Raw genomic sequence first — 19,650 nt, 5'->3', positions numbered from 1 at the left:
AAAGCTTACAATCACGGAATTCGCCCTCGCGTTCAGTCTATTTAGGGACGTCATCTGCTCGGTCCATCCCGAGAGGCGGGAGGAGTTAGACACGTACCTGTATAGAGTCACGGACTTGGGCCACTAGTACGGCGGCCAGGCTTCCTACGACTACCATCGCTCCCTTTCAGCCAAACCGCCGCCGCACTGGTCCAACTCCAGCACATCACAAACTGGGCCGCCATGGACATGGAGCTCTTTGCCGGCATTTCGTGGGGCTCAAGGCCCCGGAGTGTGCCTCAGGCCAGTCCATTGCCCACTCCGCAGATGGGTGCCCCAAGGCAAATCCCTCCACGTCCCAGGGCAGATCCCTTCCCAGTAGCTCCGGGTCCCTTCAACGGTCTGACCCAGCCACGGACAAGCTATGGCAGCCAATAGGTTTCCGGGGCAACAGCCAGGTTTGTAATAACTTAATTAAACTGCTTGTCATTACAACAAATGTAGGGCCCGCCATGTATGCACAGTCTGTTTCAGGGCTCACCCCCAGATGGCGTGTCCTCAAAGATCCAGGCCATCCTGACTAAGCGGGGTCAATGTGGTTCTACTAGAATCCCTGCTGCAGAATCATTATAACCCACAGTTTGTACAGTTCCTGGTCTGCGGGTTCACCACGGCTTTCCACACAGGCCTGGTAGGTCTCCCACAAGCCTCTTGGGAGGGTCCCAATCTTCGGTCGGCAACCAGGGATCCCAAGCCGGGGGGGACTCTGATCAGGTCAGAATTGGGCAAGGGGTTACTCATCGGTCCCTTTGACCTCTGGAGGATACTCCCCATAGGTATCGTGTCCAACAGTGCACCAAAAAAAAAAAAAAAAAAAAAAAAAAAGAAGAAAAATCTAATTTAGTCTAAACTCCTTAGTGCCCTCCAAGGAGTTTTCAATGAGTTACACCACCATAGACGAGGCCATCCAATTCACTCTTCAGGTAGGTCGGGGGGCATGGTTGGCCAAGGCGGACATCGCTGATGCCTTTAAATTGCTGCCATCCATCCACAGCTTGGAGGTTCTATGGGATCAAGTGGCAAGACCGGTATTTCTTTGCCAATCGCCTGACGTTCGGGTCCAAGAGCAGCCCCTAGCTGTTCGACCAGTTCACGCAGGCGTTGCATTGGATCCTGGTCAACCACTGCATCTGTCCTCTGGTCATCCTTTACTTGGATGACTTTCTTCTATTCAAAAGCCCAGACTGCCAGCCGAGCAGGCCCCAGGCTCTACTCCAGCTGGTTTCTCAATTCAATGTTCCGGTGGCACCCGCAAAGACAGAAGGCCCCAAGACGGTAATCACCTTCCTAATGCGGCCGCAGACGCCTTGTCCCGCTTTAATTTCAAAACTTTCTTTCAGGTCATGCCAGAGGCAGACCGAGTGGGGCTCCCTCCTCCGATGTATCAAACTCTCGTGATGGATTAAACCTTTTCATTGCTCCAGCAAAATCTTTGATGCAGAAGTCTTTATCTTGTAACACGGCCGGGAACTACAGGACCGCTTGGAACACCTTCAACAGGTTCATGTACTTACATCCAAGACAAGACACTGACAAGACCACTTACATCACAGCTTGCATAGCTTACTATCATACTGACCGCAAACTATCCTTTAGCACCATCAAATGATATTTGGCCAGAGTCCAACATTTCTCCATGTTGGAGGACCCCGAAAGTAGGTCGGTTTTTCTGTCCCAAGCGGTTAGGGCAACACTCGGGGGTGTTCAGAAGAGTAGTCACGCGGTCATCCCGAGCAGGCAGACTGTGTCAGGGGAATTATTTAGAAAGCTTTCCACCTCCCTAGATGGTCTTCCTTTTGGGCTCCTTTCCAGCACTGTCATCAAGGCTGCCATGTACCTTAGTTCCACGGGTTCTTAAGACCCAGCGAATTCACCCACAGTTCAGCCAGGTCCAAGGGTTTAACTAGGGGTCAGCTGGTACGGCACGACGACCATTTCTCCTTACACCTCCTCACTTCCAAACCTCGCAGGTGGGACCACCAGTGGAGGTGAAGTTCTTCCAGTCCACCAACGCATGGTGCCCGGTCCAGGTACTCAGGAGCTTGCTGGCAGCTCTGGGGGACTCCGCCCCTGACTGCCTATGGCTCCCGTTCCAGGCCTCGGCCCTCACGGCCTCGCAGTTCATCTCCCACGTTCGCACCCTGGCGGCGGGCTTGGGTTTCGACCCCAAGACCATTTCAGGGCACTCCTTCCGTATTGGAGCTGCATCCGCGGCTTCAAAGCACAGCGTCCCTGGCCACGTCATCCACAAAATGGGTCGCTGGCGCTCCTCATGCTTCACAGGTTACATACCTAACCCTCAGGCCGAGATAGCCCAGGCATTCCACAGTTTGGTATTGTAACTTGGTCAGCTGCAATAAAGGTTTTCTCTCCCTACTCATGTGTGTTTTTGCCCCCTTTTAGGCTTACCCGCAGCATGGCTAAGGGCACCTCTCCAGCCATATTAGTTAGGCAGGTTGGTTGGTTTTCCTCTGTCAGGTCTCGTCACGTTCGGGGCGCTAGCTCTCTGCAGTAGCCATGACCACAAGTAGCTTAAGGCTGACATGTCAGCCTGCATTTGTGGGAGGGGCGTAGGCGCGCTTAAAAGGAGGCACGCCCTCTCCTCAGTTGCGTGCATTTTCGGTGCCCCACCCTCCCTCCCCTTTTCTCCCATACTCCTCAGGGTATGCCCCCTTTTAGGCTTACCCGCGGCATGGCTAAGGGCACCTCTCCAGTCATATTAGTTAGGCAGGTTGGTTTTCCTCTGTCAGGTCTCGGCACGTTCGGGGTGCTAGCTCTCTGCCGTAGCCATGACCACAACTGTAATATACACATTTCTATGCCCTGTTATAACTGAGTGTCCTGGCAAAACTGTGGGTTTAATGACCAAAACTGACAGTATAATAGATACCTCTGAAGCTGTCAGTTTGCATCAGTAGTCCTCCGGTCTGGCCAGGACATTAAGCCATAATATATTACACTGCATGAACCTAGCTTTACAGCCTATACCCATCTGCACTCTTCATTAAAGTGTTGTCTGAGACTTTGAAACTGATTGTCTATACTAAGGATAGGCCATCAATATCAGACTGGCTGACTTCTGGCACTCCTGCCAATCAGTTGTTTGAAGTGGCTACAGCGCTCTGGTGAGCACTGCGGAATCTTCCTAGGCCAGTGATGTCAAGTTCATCGGTCACATGGCCTATGTGCACCAATACCAAGCGCCGCTATCCAATGGACCTTGCTGTGCTTAGTAGGTTGCGAGGAGGCAACGACGCTCACAAGAGTGCCGTGGCCTCCTCAAACAGCTAAATCATTGGGTTGCCAGGTGTCAGACCCCCATCGCTCTTATATTAATGACCCATCCTGAGGATAGGTCATCAATATTAAACATCCAGAAATGCCTTTAAATTCCTTGACATACGATTAATGGGACCTCAAAAAGCTGACAATACGCTGTATTGCAAGCAGTGAGGGCCCGAGGCAGCAGGGCTTGACATTAAAGGGAATCAAGTGAATCAATTTTGAATAGTAATTCTTTTTCAAAGGGATTCTGTCAGCAGGAAATTCACTATTAAACCAGACACAATGCCTTATTGGGGCAGCTCAACTGAATGTAATGATATGTTTCGCTTAGTCTATTGCTTTATTCTGAAGAAAACTTCTTATTTGCTTATGGATTAAAGGTACGTTAAGTGCACAAGCAGTGGGCCCAAGCCTCTCGGTGTATCCTTGCTCCTCTGCTTTCCTTCGTCAGGTCCTCCCTTCTACTATGCAGGAACATGGATCTGTCAATCAAAGAGAAGAAGGGGCTGGCAGAGGAAGCAGGAGGAGAAAAGGTGCACAGAAAGGCTGGGCCTGAATGCACTTAAATGCTCATGTTCATATGGATTAAATTCACAATTAAACCAGGCACAATACCTTGTAGAGCTAGCTCGGCTGAATGTAATGATACCTTTCACTTAGTGATACATTGTTTCATTGTGAAGATAAAAAAATACCTTTCCTGGTGACAGTCTTTAAAAGGTGGCTTCACAAATTGCTTTTACTAAAAATGTCACCAAAACGCAATAAGAAAACGAATTGCAATGTGCATTTTAATTTCTATACAAACAGTTCTGATTATATCTCCTAGAACAGTTTACTTAAAATTAAACATAAGAATAAAAATAGTACACTCCTTTACAAAAAACAATTATTAGAAGACATGAAAAAGAAAAAAACAAAAACAAAAAAACACAAAACCTATAATGAACAAACACAGTGGTATATCTGCATGGAAGCCATTTATGCAAGCAGAATCTGTACTGTTACTAAAGGTAAATTAAGATTTTTAGAGTATTTCCATACTTGCTTTCATTTGTTCTGTATTTGCCCGATTTTGATCACTTCCCAATGTGACTCCAAAGTGCTGGATTCTGTGATATTTGGTTTGCCACATGGTAAATCTGCACAATCATCAATGTAAAGAAGGGCGGAATTTTGCAATGTGCAAATCCAAACAGATGCAAAAAAACATTTTTACGACAACAGGCACTTTTTAATGAGAAATGGCTAAATTCCATGGAGTTCATGTTTAATACAATGCATTTCACCGGTCACTGCCCCCCACAGAACAGTAAATTTGTAGTTAATGTCTCCAATATTGTGATACATCTACAGGCAGACAGACAGACAGACAGACAGACATAGGCTCCATGTCACATGGGTCAAGCTTTTTTCCTTTGTGATATTTACTGTCCTGTCATATGGGAGCTCACAGCTGAAAACATCTGCAAAGGAGTTCAAGTACTAAAAGCCTACAACAGGATGCACCGGTCCATGCGATAAAACCTCCCGGTAAAATAAAAAATAAATCAATGACAAAAGAAATATATTGTGGACACTTAGTTCATTAAAAAGAGATTGGCTTCATTTAAAAAATACAATATAATATAGCGATTTGTAGGAAAGAAGCTCATGTCCTATGCACTTCCACAAAGTGTAGCTCTTGGGAACCGCCTTTTCCTCTCCTTTTGGCTGCTTTCCTGGAGGTCAGAGGGCATGGAGTCGGCAACTGGCGGGAAGGATTGAAAAAAAAGAATAAATCTTTAGTCCTCCTCATCCTCACTGATGTCGTAAGCAGCAGCAGCGGATCGAGAACGTCTGCCCGGTGATGCAGGTGGAGAGCTTTTGGCAGAGAAGGGCCACCGGAATGATGGGGAGGGAGAACGTTCCCGGGATGGACTGCTGCTGGGGCTCTGTCTTGGACTAATAGCTTGAAGCATTCTTCCTTTTCCCTCCTTCAGCATGTGTTTCTGAAGCAAATAAATAAAAAGAATGGGATAGGCTATATTCAGATATCGCAGTATATCTACATACCCAGGAGTTACAAGACCACCAACCTCAAATTAGTGAACGTGTAAATGGCACAAAAGCCATAATACAGGTCTTCAAATGGTCCAGCACTCCAACACACATTCACACTATGCTTCGTCAGGGAGTGCATGGATGAATGCGCAGGTCCAATAATAAATAGCATTACTAACTGCATGTAATCAGTACATCTAATACCCAATATGATTCCATGTATCTTATTGGGGCATCTCCAGGAGCACAACCATCTATCTCCATGCTGTTCCCAGCATCCGGAAAAGTGTGCGACTTGATTACGTCACACAGCACCTCTGATATGCGCCAGAGTCACAGAATGCTTCCGGATCCTGGAAATGATAACTAAGGTTCTTAGATATCTATACTAGTACCTCTTAATACCTTAGTACACAAATTAACACACAAAAAACTCATTTTTATTTTGGGCTTAAAACCCCCCCCACATTATTACAGCTAAGGACCACTATTGGGGACATGACATTATTACTGCTGGGGGTCATTATTAATACGGGGGCCACTGTGGAGGACATTATATATACTACAGGGGTTGGGATTTTATTTTAAAAAAAAAAAAAAAAGCCAATGAAAACAATCCACTCTTAATGACTATTTTTAACGGCCAGAAAATTGATGCAAAATTGGTTGAAAAATGGCTAAGAAAAACTGGCATTGTGTCCGTTTTTCATAGCCATCTATTTTCACTGTTGTGTGAATATAGACTTACATTAATAGGTGGCTAGAAAAATAATATTGTATAAATAGTCATGTTTGCAGCTAAAAGTCTGACCAAAGGACAGCCTGACACCTTCTTAAAATAAAAGTTCACAATGTGCAGAGTTCGCCTACAGTATGCAATTTAGGCTTATGTCTACATGCACATATCATCACATTATCAGCAGAACTAAAAAGACTAAAAATCTCCATTATACAGATGGCAGTAAAAATCAGTCGGGGGGTGTTCAAATGCTACTCTTCTAAAGCTCCATGCACACAACAGTGAATAATGTCCGTGTGACGGCCGTTTAAGTAACGGCCATCAAAAGGCCATTTTTAGCACCAATGAAAGTCTATGGGGCTATTCACATGGCCGTTCTTCTAACGGCCAATGAATAGCGTCCGTCCAAAAATAGGACATGTCCTATTTTTGGCCGTTTCCACGGCCAGACGGACCCCATTGAAATCAATGGGACAGTTTTTAACGGCCGATTGACAGGAGTGCACCTGTATAACGGCCGTTAAAAACGGGTACACTTTATCTATATGGTCATTTAGGGGTTAAAAAAATAAATACATACTTACTTCATCTACTTGCTCGCGCTGCGGCAGTCTCTTCTCTCTTCATTGAGCAGGACCTGCGATATGCGTGGTGACGTAACCACGTGGGATCGCTCAGTGACTCCATCGTGCACATCGCAGGTCTTTCGGCAGGTCCTGTTCACTGAAGAGAGAAGAGACTGCTGCAGCGCGAGCAAGTAGATGAGGTGAGGGTAAAATCAACAACAAAAAAAACAAAAAACTGCGGTGGGGCATTATGGGAGTATTATTTAAACAATGGGAGAAATTATTTAAGATGCGGCCCTACATTGGGGGCATTATTAAAGCTGGGGACATAACAAAATAATTTCTTTACTATGGGGGACATTATTAAAGCTGGGGCGGAAAAAAATTTAAATAAAATTCCTACACTATGGGGGCCTACCATCCTGTGGGTGTTCTCAGAAGGGTGGGAGTAGAAATAACTGCCAATCAAATGCATCCATTTTTCATGTCTGTTTTTAACGGACATAAAAAACTAATGCAAAACGGACATTAAAAATGGACACATGGCCAGAAAATGGATGCACACACTGATGCAAAATGGCCATGAAAAACTGACAGTGTGTCCGTTTTTAATGGACTTTTTTTTTCACGTCGTGTGCATGTAGTCTAAACCCTTTGCTAGAAAATAAACGCAACAAGATTTGACAATCACAAGGTACATATCCTCCTACTAGGGCTGAAACGTTTACTCGATTGAATCGAGTAATTCGACACAAAAAGATCCTCGATGCAATTTTGCATCAAGGATTCATTTGTGTCATGTGACCACGGAGCGGGAGTGAAACGCTTGTTATTACTCACCTCTCCGTGGTCACCCGCCGGCCTGCACTGCGCTGCACTGTACTGTATCCTAACACATCAGGACGACAGTGCAGCGTGCGGACAAGATGATGGAAAAGCTGTAGAGCGGCTAGGGTTGTTTCAGGTATCGAATTTTCGATACCCAATCAATACTTTTGTCTGATATAGACCTCGATACGGGGATTTGCCTTTTTCGATACTAGGCTTCGCTATTGCGCTGTCTAGTATCAGAGAACATGGAGCGCGCTGCTCTCAGAGCGCTCCATGTTCTCCTCAGCAGCACAGGGGAGAAGGAGTCACTCTTTTCCTCCCCCCTGTGCCGCTGCAACCAATGAGGAGAGATGGGCGGGCGCACTGAGCCACTAATGAAAGTAAACGTTTAACACAAATTCAGAAGGCGGGTGCTGGCGGGGAGCTGCGATCAGCGGTAGTTAACCGCTCCTGTGTTAAATGTTAATTATCATTGGTGGCGCAGTGCGCCCTCCCCCCAGTATTAAAATAATTGGTGGCGCAATGCGCCTCCTCCACCAGTATTAAAATAATCGGTGGCAGTGGCAAGAGGGTCCCCTCCCCCCTCCTAATTGGTGGTGCAGTGGCAGCTTCTGATCGGAGCCCTAGCAGTGTAAAACTGGGGCCCTGATCAGTTACCATGGCAGCCAGGATGCTACTGAAGCCCTGGCTGCCATGGTAATCTCCCTGCTGCAATGTGCACAAATCACAGGGCAGCAGGGAGTATGTAAAGTCCTATTCACCCTAATAAAAGCTCTATTAGGGTGAATAGGACAAGGGATTAAAAGATCCCAGGTTCTAGCCCCTAAGGGGGTAAACAGTTATTAAATAAAAATTTAAAAGTAAAAAAAAAAAAAACCACCAAAATATTAAGTAAAAATCACCCCCTTTCCCAATTTTACATATAAAATATATAAACAATAAATAAATAAACATTTATTACATATCGCCACGTCCGAAAAGGCCAAACTATTAAAATATTTAAAAATGTCCTATGACGGCGTTCACCGCATAGGACATTTTTAAATATTTTAATAGTTTGGACTTTTCGGACGTGGCGATATGTAATAAATGTTTATTTATTTATGGTTTATATATTTTATATGTAAAATACAGAAAATAAATAAGTGAAATTGCGCGATTCAACATTTTTTTTTCTCACCTTGTCCCCCCAAACAATAGGATCGGACTGTTCTATATGGGCCGGACATTCCATAAAATGCGTAATGCACGCAGCTTTTTTTTGGTGTTTTATTTTTTTTCGCATGGTATCGAGTATCGTAATACTTTATGGTAACCAAATCAAAATTTTGGTATCGAAACAACCCTAGGAACAGCGCCCCTACAGGAAAGGTTAAGTACTGGCGCTGGGGACATGGCTAGGAGGGGGAGATGGTGGCACTGGGGGGCAAGCTGGTGGCATTGAGGGGGCTGAAACGCTCTTTTAATTTGTTTTTTGTTATTAGAGTACTTGGATTAAATCAACAGAATACTCGATTACAAAAATAGTCAATAGCTGCAGCCCTACCTCCTACATTAGCAAAGGGGTGATAACGTGAAGAGAAGTTCCTGTATCACTCGCTAGAGTCCTTAGAAGTTCTACAGAGGAAGAGATGACAGTAACATGCTGTGATCCTTCTTGATGTCACCACTTGCAGTTCCCCCCGCCTTACACACACAGAACCAGTAGCACTCCTCACCCTGCTCTCTGAGTTTAAACAAGTGCGATACTCCAAATACTGCACATACACTAATGAGCTTGATACCATTTGAAAACAATGATAAGATGTCAACATGTCTGTTTTACTTAATAATTTTACTCCCCATCCACGTAGTTAATAAAACCTTGGCAGTGAAAAGTTTAATACCACATTAGAGCCATTTCAAACTGGGACATCTATGTCTCATGGCAAAGGTACTGTATGGATTGGCACCTAATATCTTCCACACTAACAAATGCTTTGTTTTCAACATTGCACCACGCTAATTTAGTGATCTCTCTGACACATCTCCACCAAACTTCGATCCGAATTTCAGGAATAATTCGATTTGCCGTGAAGCTGAATTTCCTTATGCTTCGTGGTAGCGAACCGATTTTCCATGAATGGCAGTAAAGAAAATATAATTGATAGAGATATATATATATATATATATATATATTATATTATATATCAAATCATACTTAGCTCATGCATTTGCTCGTGATGGGCAGGCTGTCGCCATCTTGATCGAATATATCTCAAACGAAATCCCGCGCATGGTGTCATATGACGTCACCACGCCAGGCGACATGATGATGTCACCACGTCGGGTGATGTGATGATGTCATGACGTGCTGAGTGAGATTTCGTGCTAGATCTTCAATCAAGATTGTGGTGGCCGGCCCATCGCAAGCAAATGGATGAGCCAAGAAGGATTAAATTTATTTTTTATTTTACATTGTGTTATGCCACAATCAGCTACAAAGAAACACGCTTCGTGACAAAGTAATTAGTCACAAATTAATTTTTTTTTTTTTTATTTGGCAAATAATTGCAAGGTAGGAACATCACACCAAACTTTTGATAAAGTTTCTATTATTTGTCATTCCAAAATATGAAAGTTGGCTTACCAAGGCTCCTTCTGGGCCAAACATCTCCAAGAAATTGCCAATGAATTCTCGTGACTTCTCTTCCCATTTCTGGATTAGGTCAATACTCTTCTCCTCTACTTTTTGCACAAACTCTTTTGACTTCTCCTCCACATCCTTCACCTTCTTTTTCACTTTATCAACTCGTTCCTGCAAGTTATATTTCTTCTCCTAAAATCAACATACAGCACATTTATTTGTCTAAGCCTGGACATCACAACTAATGGTCTCAATAATACATTGGTAGGGATAAATGTCAAGCGTGGTCTACTGCAACTAACATTTTAGCAATTTGCCCAAAATAAATGACAATTCTCACATTGATGAAGCTGACATTCAGCTCTTTGGCTGTATATCCACGCTGTAAGTTACGACGAGCATAGACATCATAATCCCGTACAATCCTGGTGATGATGTCAGATGTAGATATTCCTTCTGTCCGCTGGGTTGGTGCAAACATTCCTGTTTTAATGAGAAAAATACATTTTAGATGATTCCTGATTTTATTGTGAAGGTCAAATCCCATCTCAGACACCATATTATATCCAGAGTATTTATATAAGTGTCTGATAAGCATCTTATCTGGGACCTTGATCTACAGAACCAGGTGATCAGGGGACCGGTCACAGACTAAATGGAGAGGTGGCCATACGTGTGTGTGACTCTCTGTTCAAACGTATTCTGTAGGTCTCTAATAAACCTAAATATCTCCCATAAACTTAGAGACAGTCAATAGAAAAGCATAACATTTATCATTGAGGCCTAAAATAAATTCTGTTATTTTTCAGACTGATACATGTCTATAAGATCATAGAGGAGTACACGGACCTGCATCTTTTATGTGCTTGTAGACATCGTCACTTCCTGCAGAGGAATAGGGAATATCATCATGTGCAACAAAGTCAATCTATAGACAAGAAGAGAAGAAAACAATGATAAACAGCAATTATACTGTATAAAGAAATCTCAGACAGTGAAACGCGCTGGTTTATTCGTCTCAAAATGTACTTTCGCCAGCCACACAACTGGTGCAAGGAGGATTTTGAATTCTTGAGTGGCAGGTCTTAGTAGTTAGACATTCCCTGATCTCCAGAGGATAGGTAATATATGCTTCAGATTGGCATAAATCTTTAATTCAGAGGGAAAACCTTGGGGTGTGGAACATCTCTCACCCTGTGCGCCTCAAGGAATTCTGGGGTCAGTGTCCATGGTGCATTCCTCACCACCTCATCCACGTAGCGACAATGCTGCACTGCATCATATCTCTCGGCTTCATTCATCACTGTGAATCCCTTCAGATTATGCGTCAGCTCGTCACTACAGACTAAAAAGGAAAAAAGTATTTACATGTACAGTTCTGTGGATACAGTATATTACATATGCTGTAGAAATATCAGTTCCTACATAGTAAACCAATTGTCCTATCTGTATACCATCTGGGGGCAACAAGGGAAGCCCATGCAGATTATAAAAAAATATCATGTGCCCTGGTCAGACCCCTATGATGCAAGGCCTTGCACTGCCCATAGTCAACACTAGTAGATCATTTTCAGCCACATAGGAATGTTTAGTGTTAAAGGGCTATTCCCACCTCAGAAAGTAATAGCGTTTTACTAGAATATCCCTTTATTTTATGGTCCTGGAGTTTCGACCTAGAAATCTGCATGCTGCAGCTCCTTCACAATCGTTGCCTGCACTGCAGCATTTGGATCACCGATTCAGTTAAGTGAATGGGGCTGGCTGCCAGGAGGGAAAAACACTGAAGGGGCAATAGCACCGATTCCCCCTTCATTTTGTGGGGGCCAGACCTTTACCAATCATAAAGATGGGAATACCCCTTTTAAGAAGATATTACATATGGATGTTTTTGCCCAAAAAATAACTTAAACACTACATAAATGGTAATTCACAATCAAAACGAGTGTAAAGGAAAATTGGCTTCGTTATACAAAGCAACCAATAAAATTCAACCTTTTTGGGAAAATGAAAGGTGGAATCCGATTGGTTGCTTTGGGGACTTTAGCCAATTTTCCTTTACACCAGTTTTGATAAAGCTCCAGCAGTGGGCCTCTATGCCAGGGATCAGCAACCTCCGGCACGCCAGCTGTTCTGAAACTACAACTCCCAGAATCCTCCTCTCTCTTCTAAGAAAGTGTGCATGCTTGGAGTTGTAGTTTCACAGCAGCTGGAGTGCCAAAGGGTGCTGATCCCTGCTCTAGGAGATTAAAATATACGTGCTAACATATAGACTTACAAATCCCTTGTCCAGAGAGGTGATTTTTTTCAGATGATTAATTAGCTGCCCATGAAATGACACTCTACTTATTAAGTCACTTTAAATAAGCAAATGAGCAGTCCTATCATTATCTACAAGGAGTGAGCAATTTCAGGAAGGTGACATACTGCATGCAATCAGAAAGCATTCCGTTTAAAGGGCAAATGCCCACAGGTCTCCGGCTTGTTACTGGTAATCACACAGCCTCTAGTAACTTTATATTAGGACATCTGTGGCTCCAAGTTAAATAACACTGACAAAATCTGGGAAATGTAACCTATAAAGAAGCAGAGGCAGGGTCACCTCTTAGTGCAGGGGATATGGGTAGCAGGATTTTTCCACGAGCCTTCCAGAAGCATCATCTATGAGTCGGGCTTTGTACCCTTCACATCAGCGTGGTCTACTCGGCACAGGGCGCGCAGTGTTTCCATCAGTGTGGTTAACAATACAGGAAGAGGTCCCCGAGAAATCCCTTACCAAGTACAAGGCCTCTACTTACCCCCTACAATCAGGTATGTGTTAGGGAAGAGGCTCTTTGCTTGCATCAGAGCGCGGGCATGTCCAGAGTGAAACAGGTCAAAGATCCCATCCGCATAAACTCTTACAGGTCTGTCAACTAGAGAAATGCACAGAAAATTCAGCTCACTCCATGGTAGTGCAAGCAAATGTAATGTAAATGTAGAAATGAAGCGCCGCCTGTGAATAAAAGCTCTGCATTACCACTACTGCTACATGGAACCTAGATCTAGGACCTTGTATTCTTGATGAGCTGTATGAAGGGGCCATGGCGTGGGTCTCTTCACCGTCTTCCTGACCATTTACTTAGTCCCAATGCTATTAAGTAGCTATTGTTCAAGTACGTAGGTGGCCCTATGAAAACAATGAAAGGCAGCAGCGCTGGAACAAGAACTGCGGCTACTTCAAACAGTTACAGCTGATCGTCAGGGATGACAAGGAGAGTTTGCCCAATGACCCTTAAGATATTCATTGTCTATTCTGAGGATAGGCAATCAATACCCTGAAAACCCCTTTAAATATACAGTCTTGAAAATTACTGTTGTGAAGAAGCCCACTCCTTACCCTGCCGCTGGTGCCCCAGTAGTGACCACCTTTTATGGTCATGGGTATGACGTACACCGAGAAGTCACACCACATTATCACAGCAGCCAACCATGTTCAGCCCAGCAATTCTACCTCTATGTAAACTGCTGTAGCTATAACTAGAACTACAAAAATCAGCACAGTCTCATCTATGGGGCAAGCATTTGTATCCTTTTTTATTTGGCTGGAATCCCGTATAATGACTCTGTATTACCTATTATGTACAGTTGTGTTCAAAATAATAGCAGTGTGTATAAAAGAGTGAATAAAGCTCAAAATCCTTCTAATAGCTTTTACTTCCATACACACAAAGGCATTGGGAACACTACACATTCTATACCAAATCAAAACATGAAGAAAAATATATCAAATTTGTGTTCCTCTAAAAAAAAAAAAATTTGAAGAAAAGTGAATATTAGACTGTTCAAAAAATAGCAGTGTTTGTATTCTTCTTTACAAACTATAAACTGAAAAATGTTTGAAGATTTTGCTTTCCTTTGAATCACTTACCTAATATTTAGCTGTATAACCACTGTTTCTGAGAACTGCTGTACATCTGTGTTGCATGGAGTCAACCAACTTCTGGCACCTGTGAGCAGGTATTCCAGCCCAGGATGATTGGGCTACATTCCATAGTTCTTCTCTATTTCTTGGTTTTGCCTCAGAAACTGCATTTTTGATGCCACCCCACAAGTTTTCTATTGGATTAGGATCCGGGGATTGGGCTAACCCCTCCATAACGTCAATCTTGTTGGTCTGGAACCAAGATGTTGCACGTTTACTGGTGTGTTTGGGGTCGTTGTCTTGTTGGAACACCCATTTCTAGGGCATTTCCTCTTCAGCATGACCTCTTTAACCACCTCAGCCCCCCTAGCTTAAACACCCTGAAAGACCAGGCCACTTTTTACACTTCTGACCTACACTACTTTCACCGTTTATTGCTCGGTCATTCAACTTACCACCCAAATGAATTTTACCTTCTTTTCTTCTCACTAATAGAGCTTTCATTTGGTGGTATTTCATTGCTGCTGACATTTTTACTTTTTTTGTTATTAATCGAAATTTAACGATTTTTTTGCAAAAAAAAGACATTTTTCACTTTCAGTTGTAAAATTTTGCAAAAAAAACGAGATCCATATATAAATTTTGCTCTAAATTTATTGTTCTACATGTCTTTGATAAAAAAAAAAATGTTTGGGTAAAAAAAAAAAATGGTTTGGGTAAAAGTTATAGCGTTTACAAACTATGGTACAAAAATGTGAATTTCCGCTTTTTGAAGCAGCTCTGACTTTGAGCACCTGTCATGTTTCCTGAGGTTCTACAATGGCCAGACAGTACAAACACCCCACAAATGACCCCATTTTGGAAAGTACACACCCTAAGGTATTCGCTGATGGGCATAGTGAGTTCATAGAACTTTTTATTTTTTGTCACAAGTTAGCGGAAAATTATGATTTTTTTTTTTTCTTACAAAGTCTCATATTCCACTAACTTGTGACAAAAAATAAAAAGTTCTATGAACTCACTATGCCCATCACGAAATACCTTGGGGTCTCTTCTTTCCAAAATGGGGTCACTTGTGGGGTAGTTATACTGCCCTGGCATTCTAGGGGCCCAAATGTGTGGTAAGGAGTTTGAAATCAAATTCTGTAAAAAATGACCAGTGAAATCCGAAAGGTGCTCTTTGGAATATGGGCCCCTTTGCCCACCTAGGCTGCAAAAAAAAGTGTCACACATCTGGTATCTCTGTATTCAGGAGAAGTTGAGGAATGTGTTTTGGGGTGTCTTTTTACATATACCCATGCTTTGTGAGATAAATATCTTGGTCAAATGCCAACTTTGTATAAAAAAAATGGGAAAAGTTGTCTTTTGCCAAGATATTTCTCTCACCCAGCATGGGTATATGTAAAATGACACCCCAAAACACATTCCCCAACTTCTCCTGAGTACGGAGAAGAAATATCTCGGCAAAAGACAACTTTTCCCATTTTTTTATACAAAGTTGGCATTTGACCAAGATATTTATCTCACCCAGCATGGGTATATGTAAAATGACACCCCAAAACACATTGCCCAACTTCTCCTGAGTACGGCGATACCACATGTGTGACACTTTTTTGCAGCCTAGATGCGCAAAGGGGCCCACATTCATTTTATGAGGGCATTTTTAGACATTTGGATCCCAGACTTCTTCTCACGCTTTAGGACCCCTAGAATGCCAGGGCAGTAAAAATACCCCACATGTGACCCCATTTTGGAAAGAAGACACCCCAAGGTATTCAATGAGGGGCATGGCGAGTTCATAGAATTATTATTTTTTTGGCACAAGTTAGCAGAAATTGATATTTATTTATTTTTTCTCACAAAGTCTCCCTTTCCGCTAACTTGGGACAAAAATTTCAATCTTTCATGGACTCAATATGCCCCTCACGGAATACCTTGGGGTGTCTTCTTTCCGAAATGGGGTCACATGTGAGGTATTTATACTGCCCTGGCATTCTAGGGGCCCTAAAGCGTGAGAAGAAGTCTGGAATATAAATGGCTAAAAAATTTTACGCATTTGGATTCCGTGAGGGGTATGGGGAGTTCATGTGAGATTTTATTTTTTGACACAAGTTAGTGGAATATGAGACTTTGTAAGAAAAAAATAAATAATTTCCGCTAACTTGGGCCAAAAAAATGTCTGAATGGAGCCTTACAGGGGGGTGATCAATGACAGGGGGGTGATCAATGACAGGGGGGTGATCAGAGAGTCAATATGGGGTGATCACCCCCCTGTCATTGATCACCCCCCTGTAAGGCTCCATTCAGATGACCGTATGTGTTTTGCGGATCCGATCCATGTATCCGTGGATCCGTAAAAATCATACGGACATCTGAATGCAGCATGACAGGGGGGGGGGGGGGATCAATGACAGGGGGGTGATCAGGGAGTCTATATGGGGTGATCACCCCCCCTGAAAGGCTCCAGGGAGACGCCTGTATGTATTTTGCGGATCCGATCCATCTATCAGTGGATCCGTAAAAATCATGCGGACGTCTGAATGGAGCTTTACAGGGGGTTGATCAATGACAGGGGTGTAATCAATGACAGGGGGGTGATCAGGGAGTCTATATGGGGTGATAACCACAGTCATTGATCACGCCCCTGTAAGGCTTCATTCAGACGTCCGTATGCGTTTTGCGGATCCGATCCATCTATCAGTGGATCCGTAAAAATCATGCGGACATCTGAATGGAGCTTTACAGGGGGTTGATCAATGACAGGGGGGTAATCAATGACAGGGGGGAAATCAGGGAGTCTATATGGGGTGATCAGGGGTGATCAAGGGTGAATAAGGGGTTAATAAGTGACAGGGGGGGGGGGGGGTGTAGTGTAGTGGTGCTTGGTGCAACATATTTACTGAGCTGCCTGTGTCCTCTGGTGGTCGATCCAAACAAAGGGGACCACTAGAGGACCAGGTAGCAGGTATATTAGACGCTGTTATCAAAACAGCGTCTAATATACCTGTTAGGGGTTAAAAAAAACACATCTCCAGCCTGCCAGCGAACGATCGCCGCTGGCAGGCTGGAGATCAACTCTCTTACCTTCCGTTCCTGTGAACGCGCGCGCCTGTGTGCGCACGTTCACAGGAAATCTCGCGGCTCCACCCAGAAGAGCAGGGCCGCCGCAAAGACGCAATCCTGCGTACGGCGGTCCTGAGGAGGTTAAGTATTCTGATGTATTCACACTGATCCATTATCCCTGGTATGCGATAAATAGGCCCAACACCATAGTATGAGAAACATCCAGATATCATGATGCTTGCGCCACCATGCTTCACTGTCTTCACAGTGTACTGTGGCTTGAATTCAGTGTTTGGGGGGGGGGTCGTCTGACAAACTGTCTCCGGCACCAGACCCAAAAAGTGGGACCTTGCGGGGGCTTCTTGCAGATAGCTTGGCTTCACATAGGCGTCTTCTAATTGTAAGAGTACTCACAGGTAACTTTAGACCTTCTTTGATCTTCCTGGAGCTGATTGTTGGCTGAGTCCTTGCCATTTTGGCTATTCTTCTATCCATTTGAATGATAGTTTTTAGCTTTCTTCCACTTCTTTCAGGTTTTGGTTGCCATCTTAAAGCCTTTACGATCATTTTAGCTGAGCAGCCTATCATTTTCTGCACTTCTTTATACACTGCTCAAAAAAATAAAGGGAACACTTAAACAACACAATGTAACTCCAAGTCAACCACACTTCTGTGAAATCAAACTGTCCACTTAGGAAGCAACACTGAGTGACAATCAATTTCACATGCTGTTGTGCAAATGGGATAGACAGCAGGTGGAAATTATAGGCAATTAGCAAGACACCCCCAATAAAGGAGTGGTTCTGCAGGTGGTGACCACAGATCACTTCTCAGTTCCTATGCTTCCTGGCTGATGTTTTGGTCACTTTTGAATGCTGGCGGTGCTTTCACTCTAGTGGTGGCATGAGACGGAGTCTACAACCCACACAAGTGGCTCAGGTAGTGCAGCTTATCCAGGATGGCACATCAATGCGAGCTGTGGCAAGAAGGCTTGCTGTGTCTGTGCACGTAGTGTCCAGAGCATGGAGGCGCTACCAGGAGACAGGCCAGTACATCAGGAGATGTGGAGGAGGCCGTAGGAGGGCAACAACCCAGCAGCAGGACCGCTACCTCCGCCTTTGTGCAAGGAGGAACAGGAGGAGCACTGCCAGAGCCCTGCAAAATGACCTCCAGCAGGCCACAAATGTGCATGTGTCTGCTCAAATGGTCAGAAACAGACTCCATGAGGGTGATATGAGGGCCCGACATCCACAGGTGGGGGTTGTGCTTACAGCCCAACACCGTGCAGGACGTTTGGCATTTTCCAGAGAACACCAATATTGGCAAATTCGCCACTGGCGCCCTGTGCACTTCACAGATGAAAGCAGGTTCACACTGAGCACATGTGACAGACGTGACAGAGTCTTGAGACGCCATGGAGAACGTTCTGCTGCCTGCAACATCCTCCAGCATGACCGGTTTGGCATTGGGTCAGTAATGGTGTGGGGTGGCATTTCTTTGGAGGGCCGCACAGCCCTCCATGTGCTCGCCAGAGGTAGCCTGACTGCCATTAGGTACCGAGATGAGATCCTCAGACCCCTTGTGAGACCATATGCTGGTGCGGTTGGCCCTGGGTTCCTCCTAATGCAAGACAATGCTAGACCTCATGTGGCTGGAGTGTGTCAGCAGTTCCTGCAAGACGAAGGCATTGATGCTATGGACTGGCCCGCCCGTTCCCCAGACCTGAATCCAATTGAGCACATCTGGGACATCATGTCTCGCTCTATCCACCAACGTCACGTTGCACCACAGACTGTCCAGGAGTTGGCAGATGCTTTAGTCCAGGTCTGGGAAGAGATCCCTCAGGAGACCGTCCGCCACCTCATCAGGAGCATGCACAGGCGTTGTAGGGAGGTCATACAGGCACGTGGAGGCCACACACACTACTGAGCCTCATTTTGACTTGTTTTAAGGACATTACATCAAAGTTGGATCAGCCTGTAGTGTGTTTTTCCACTTTAATTTTGAGGGTGACTCCAAATCCAGACCTCCATGGGTTGAAAAATTAGATTTCCATTTTTTTATTTTTGTGTGATTTTGTTGTCAGCACATTCAACTATGTAAAGAACAAAGTATTTCAGAAGAATATTTAATTAATTCAGACCTAGGATGTGTTATTTTTGTGTTCACCTTTATTTTTTTGAGCAGTGTATGTCTTCCCCTCTCCAATCAACTTTTTAATCAAGGTACGCTGTTCTTCTGAACAATGTCTGGAACGACCCATTCTCCTCAGAATTTTAGAGAGAAATGCACTGTAACCAGCATGTACAACATTTGCTGCCTTCCTTCCTTAACCACCTCAGCCCCCAGTGCTTAAACACCCTGAAAGACCAGGCCACTTTTTACACTTCTGACCTACACTACTTTCACCGTTTATTGCTCGGTCATGCAACTTACCACCCAAATGAATTTTACCTCCTTTTCTTCTCACTAATAGAGCTTTCATTTGGTGGTATTTCATTGCTGCTGACATTTTTACTTTTTTTGTTATTAATCGAAATTTAACGATTTTTTTGCA

At 44.0% G+C, this 19,650-nt stretch overlaps 1 protein-coding gene across 4 annotated transcripts in view; it reads right to left on the bottom strand.

Annotated features, from left to right (window-relative positions):
- Positions 1-4,096: 4,096 nt before the first annotated feature.
- Positions 4,097-19,650, bottom strand: part of PCYT1A (phosphate cytidylyltransferase 1A, choline) — a 53,866-nt gene continuing 38,312 nt past the window's right edge. For all 4 annotated transcript variants that reach the window (XM_040428401.1, XM_040428400.1, XM_040428402.1 and 1 more), the window contains 6 exons: positions 12,925-13,041; positions 11,323-11,474; positions 10,979-11,057; positions 10,470-10,612; positions 10,133-10,321; positions 4,097-5,315 (listed from right to left, as the gene is read on the bottom strand). In XM_040428401.1, coding sequence (XP_040284335.1) covers positions 5,109-5,315; positions 10,133-10,321; positions 10,470-10,612; positions 10,979-11,057; positions 11,323-11,474; positions 12,925-13,041 — 887 coding nt within the window. In that variant the 3' untranslated portion in view covers positions 4,097-5,108. The remainder of the gene's footprint in view (positions 5,316-10,132; positions 10,322-10,469; positions 10,613-10,978; positions 11,058-11,322; positions 11,475-12,924; positions 13,042-19,650) is intronic.

This window comes from Bufo bufo, chromosome 4, assembly GCF_905171765.1.
Source record: "Bufo bufo chromosome 4, aBufBuf1.1, whole genome shotgun sequence".
NCBI lineage: Eukaryota > Metazoa > Chordata > Amphibia > Anura > Bufonidae > Bufo > Bufo bufo.
The sequence above is the reverse complement of the archived record's forward strand: the minus strand, read 5'-3'. Positions and strand labels throughout refer to the sequence as shown.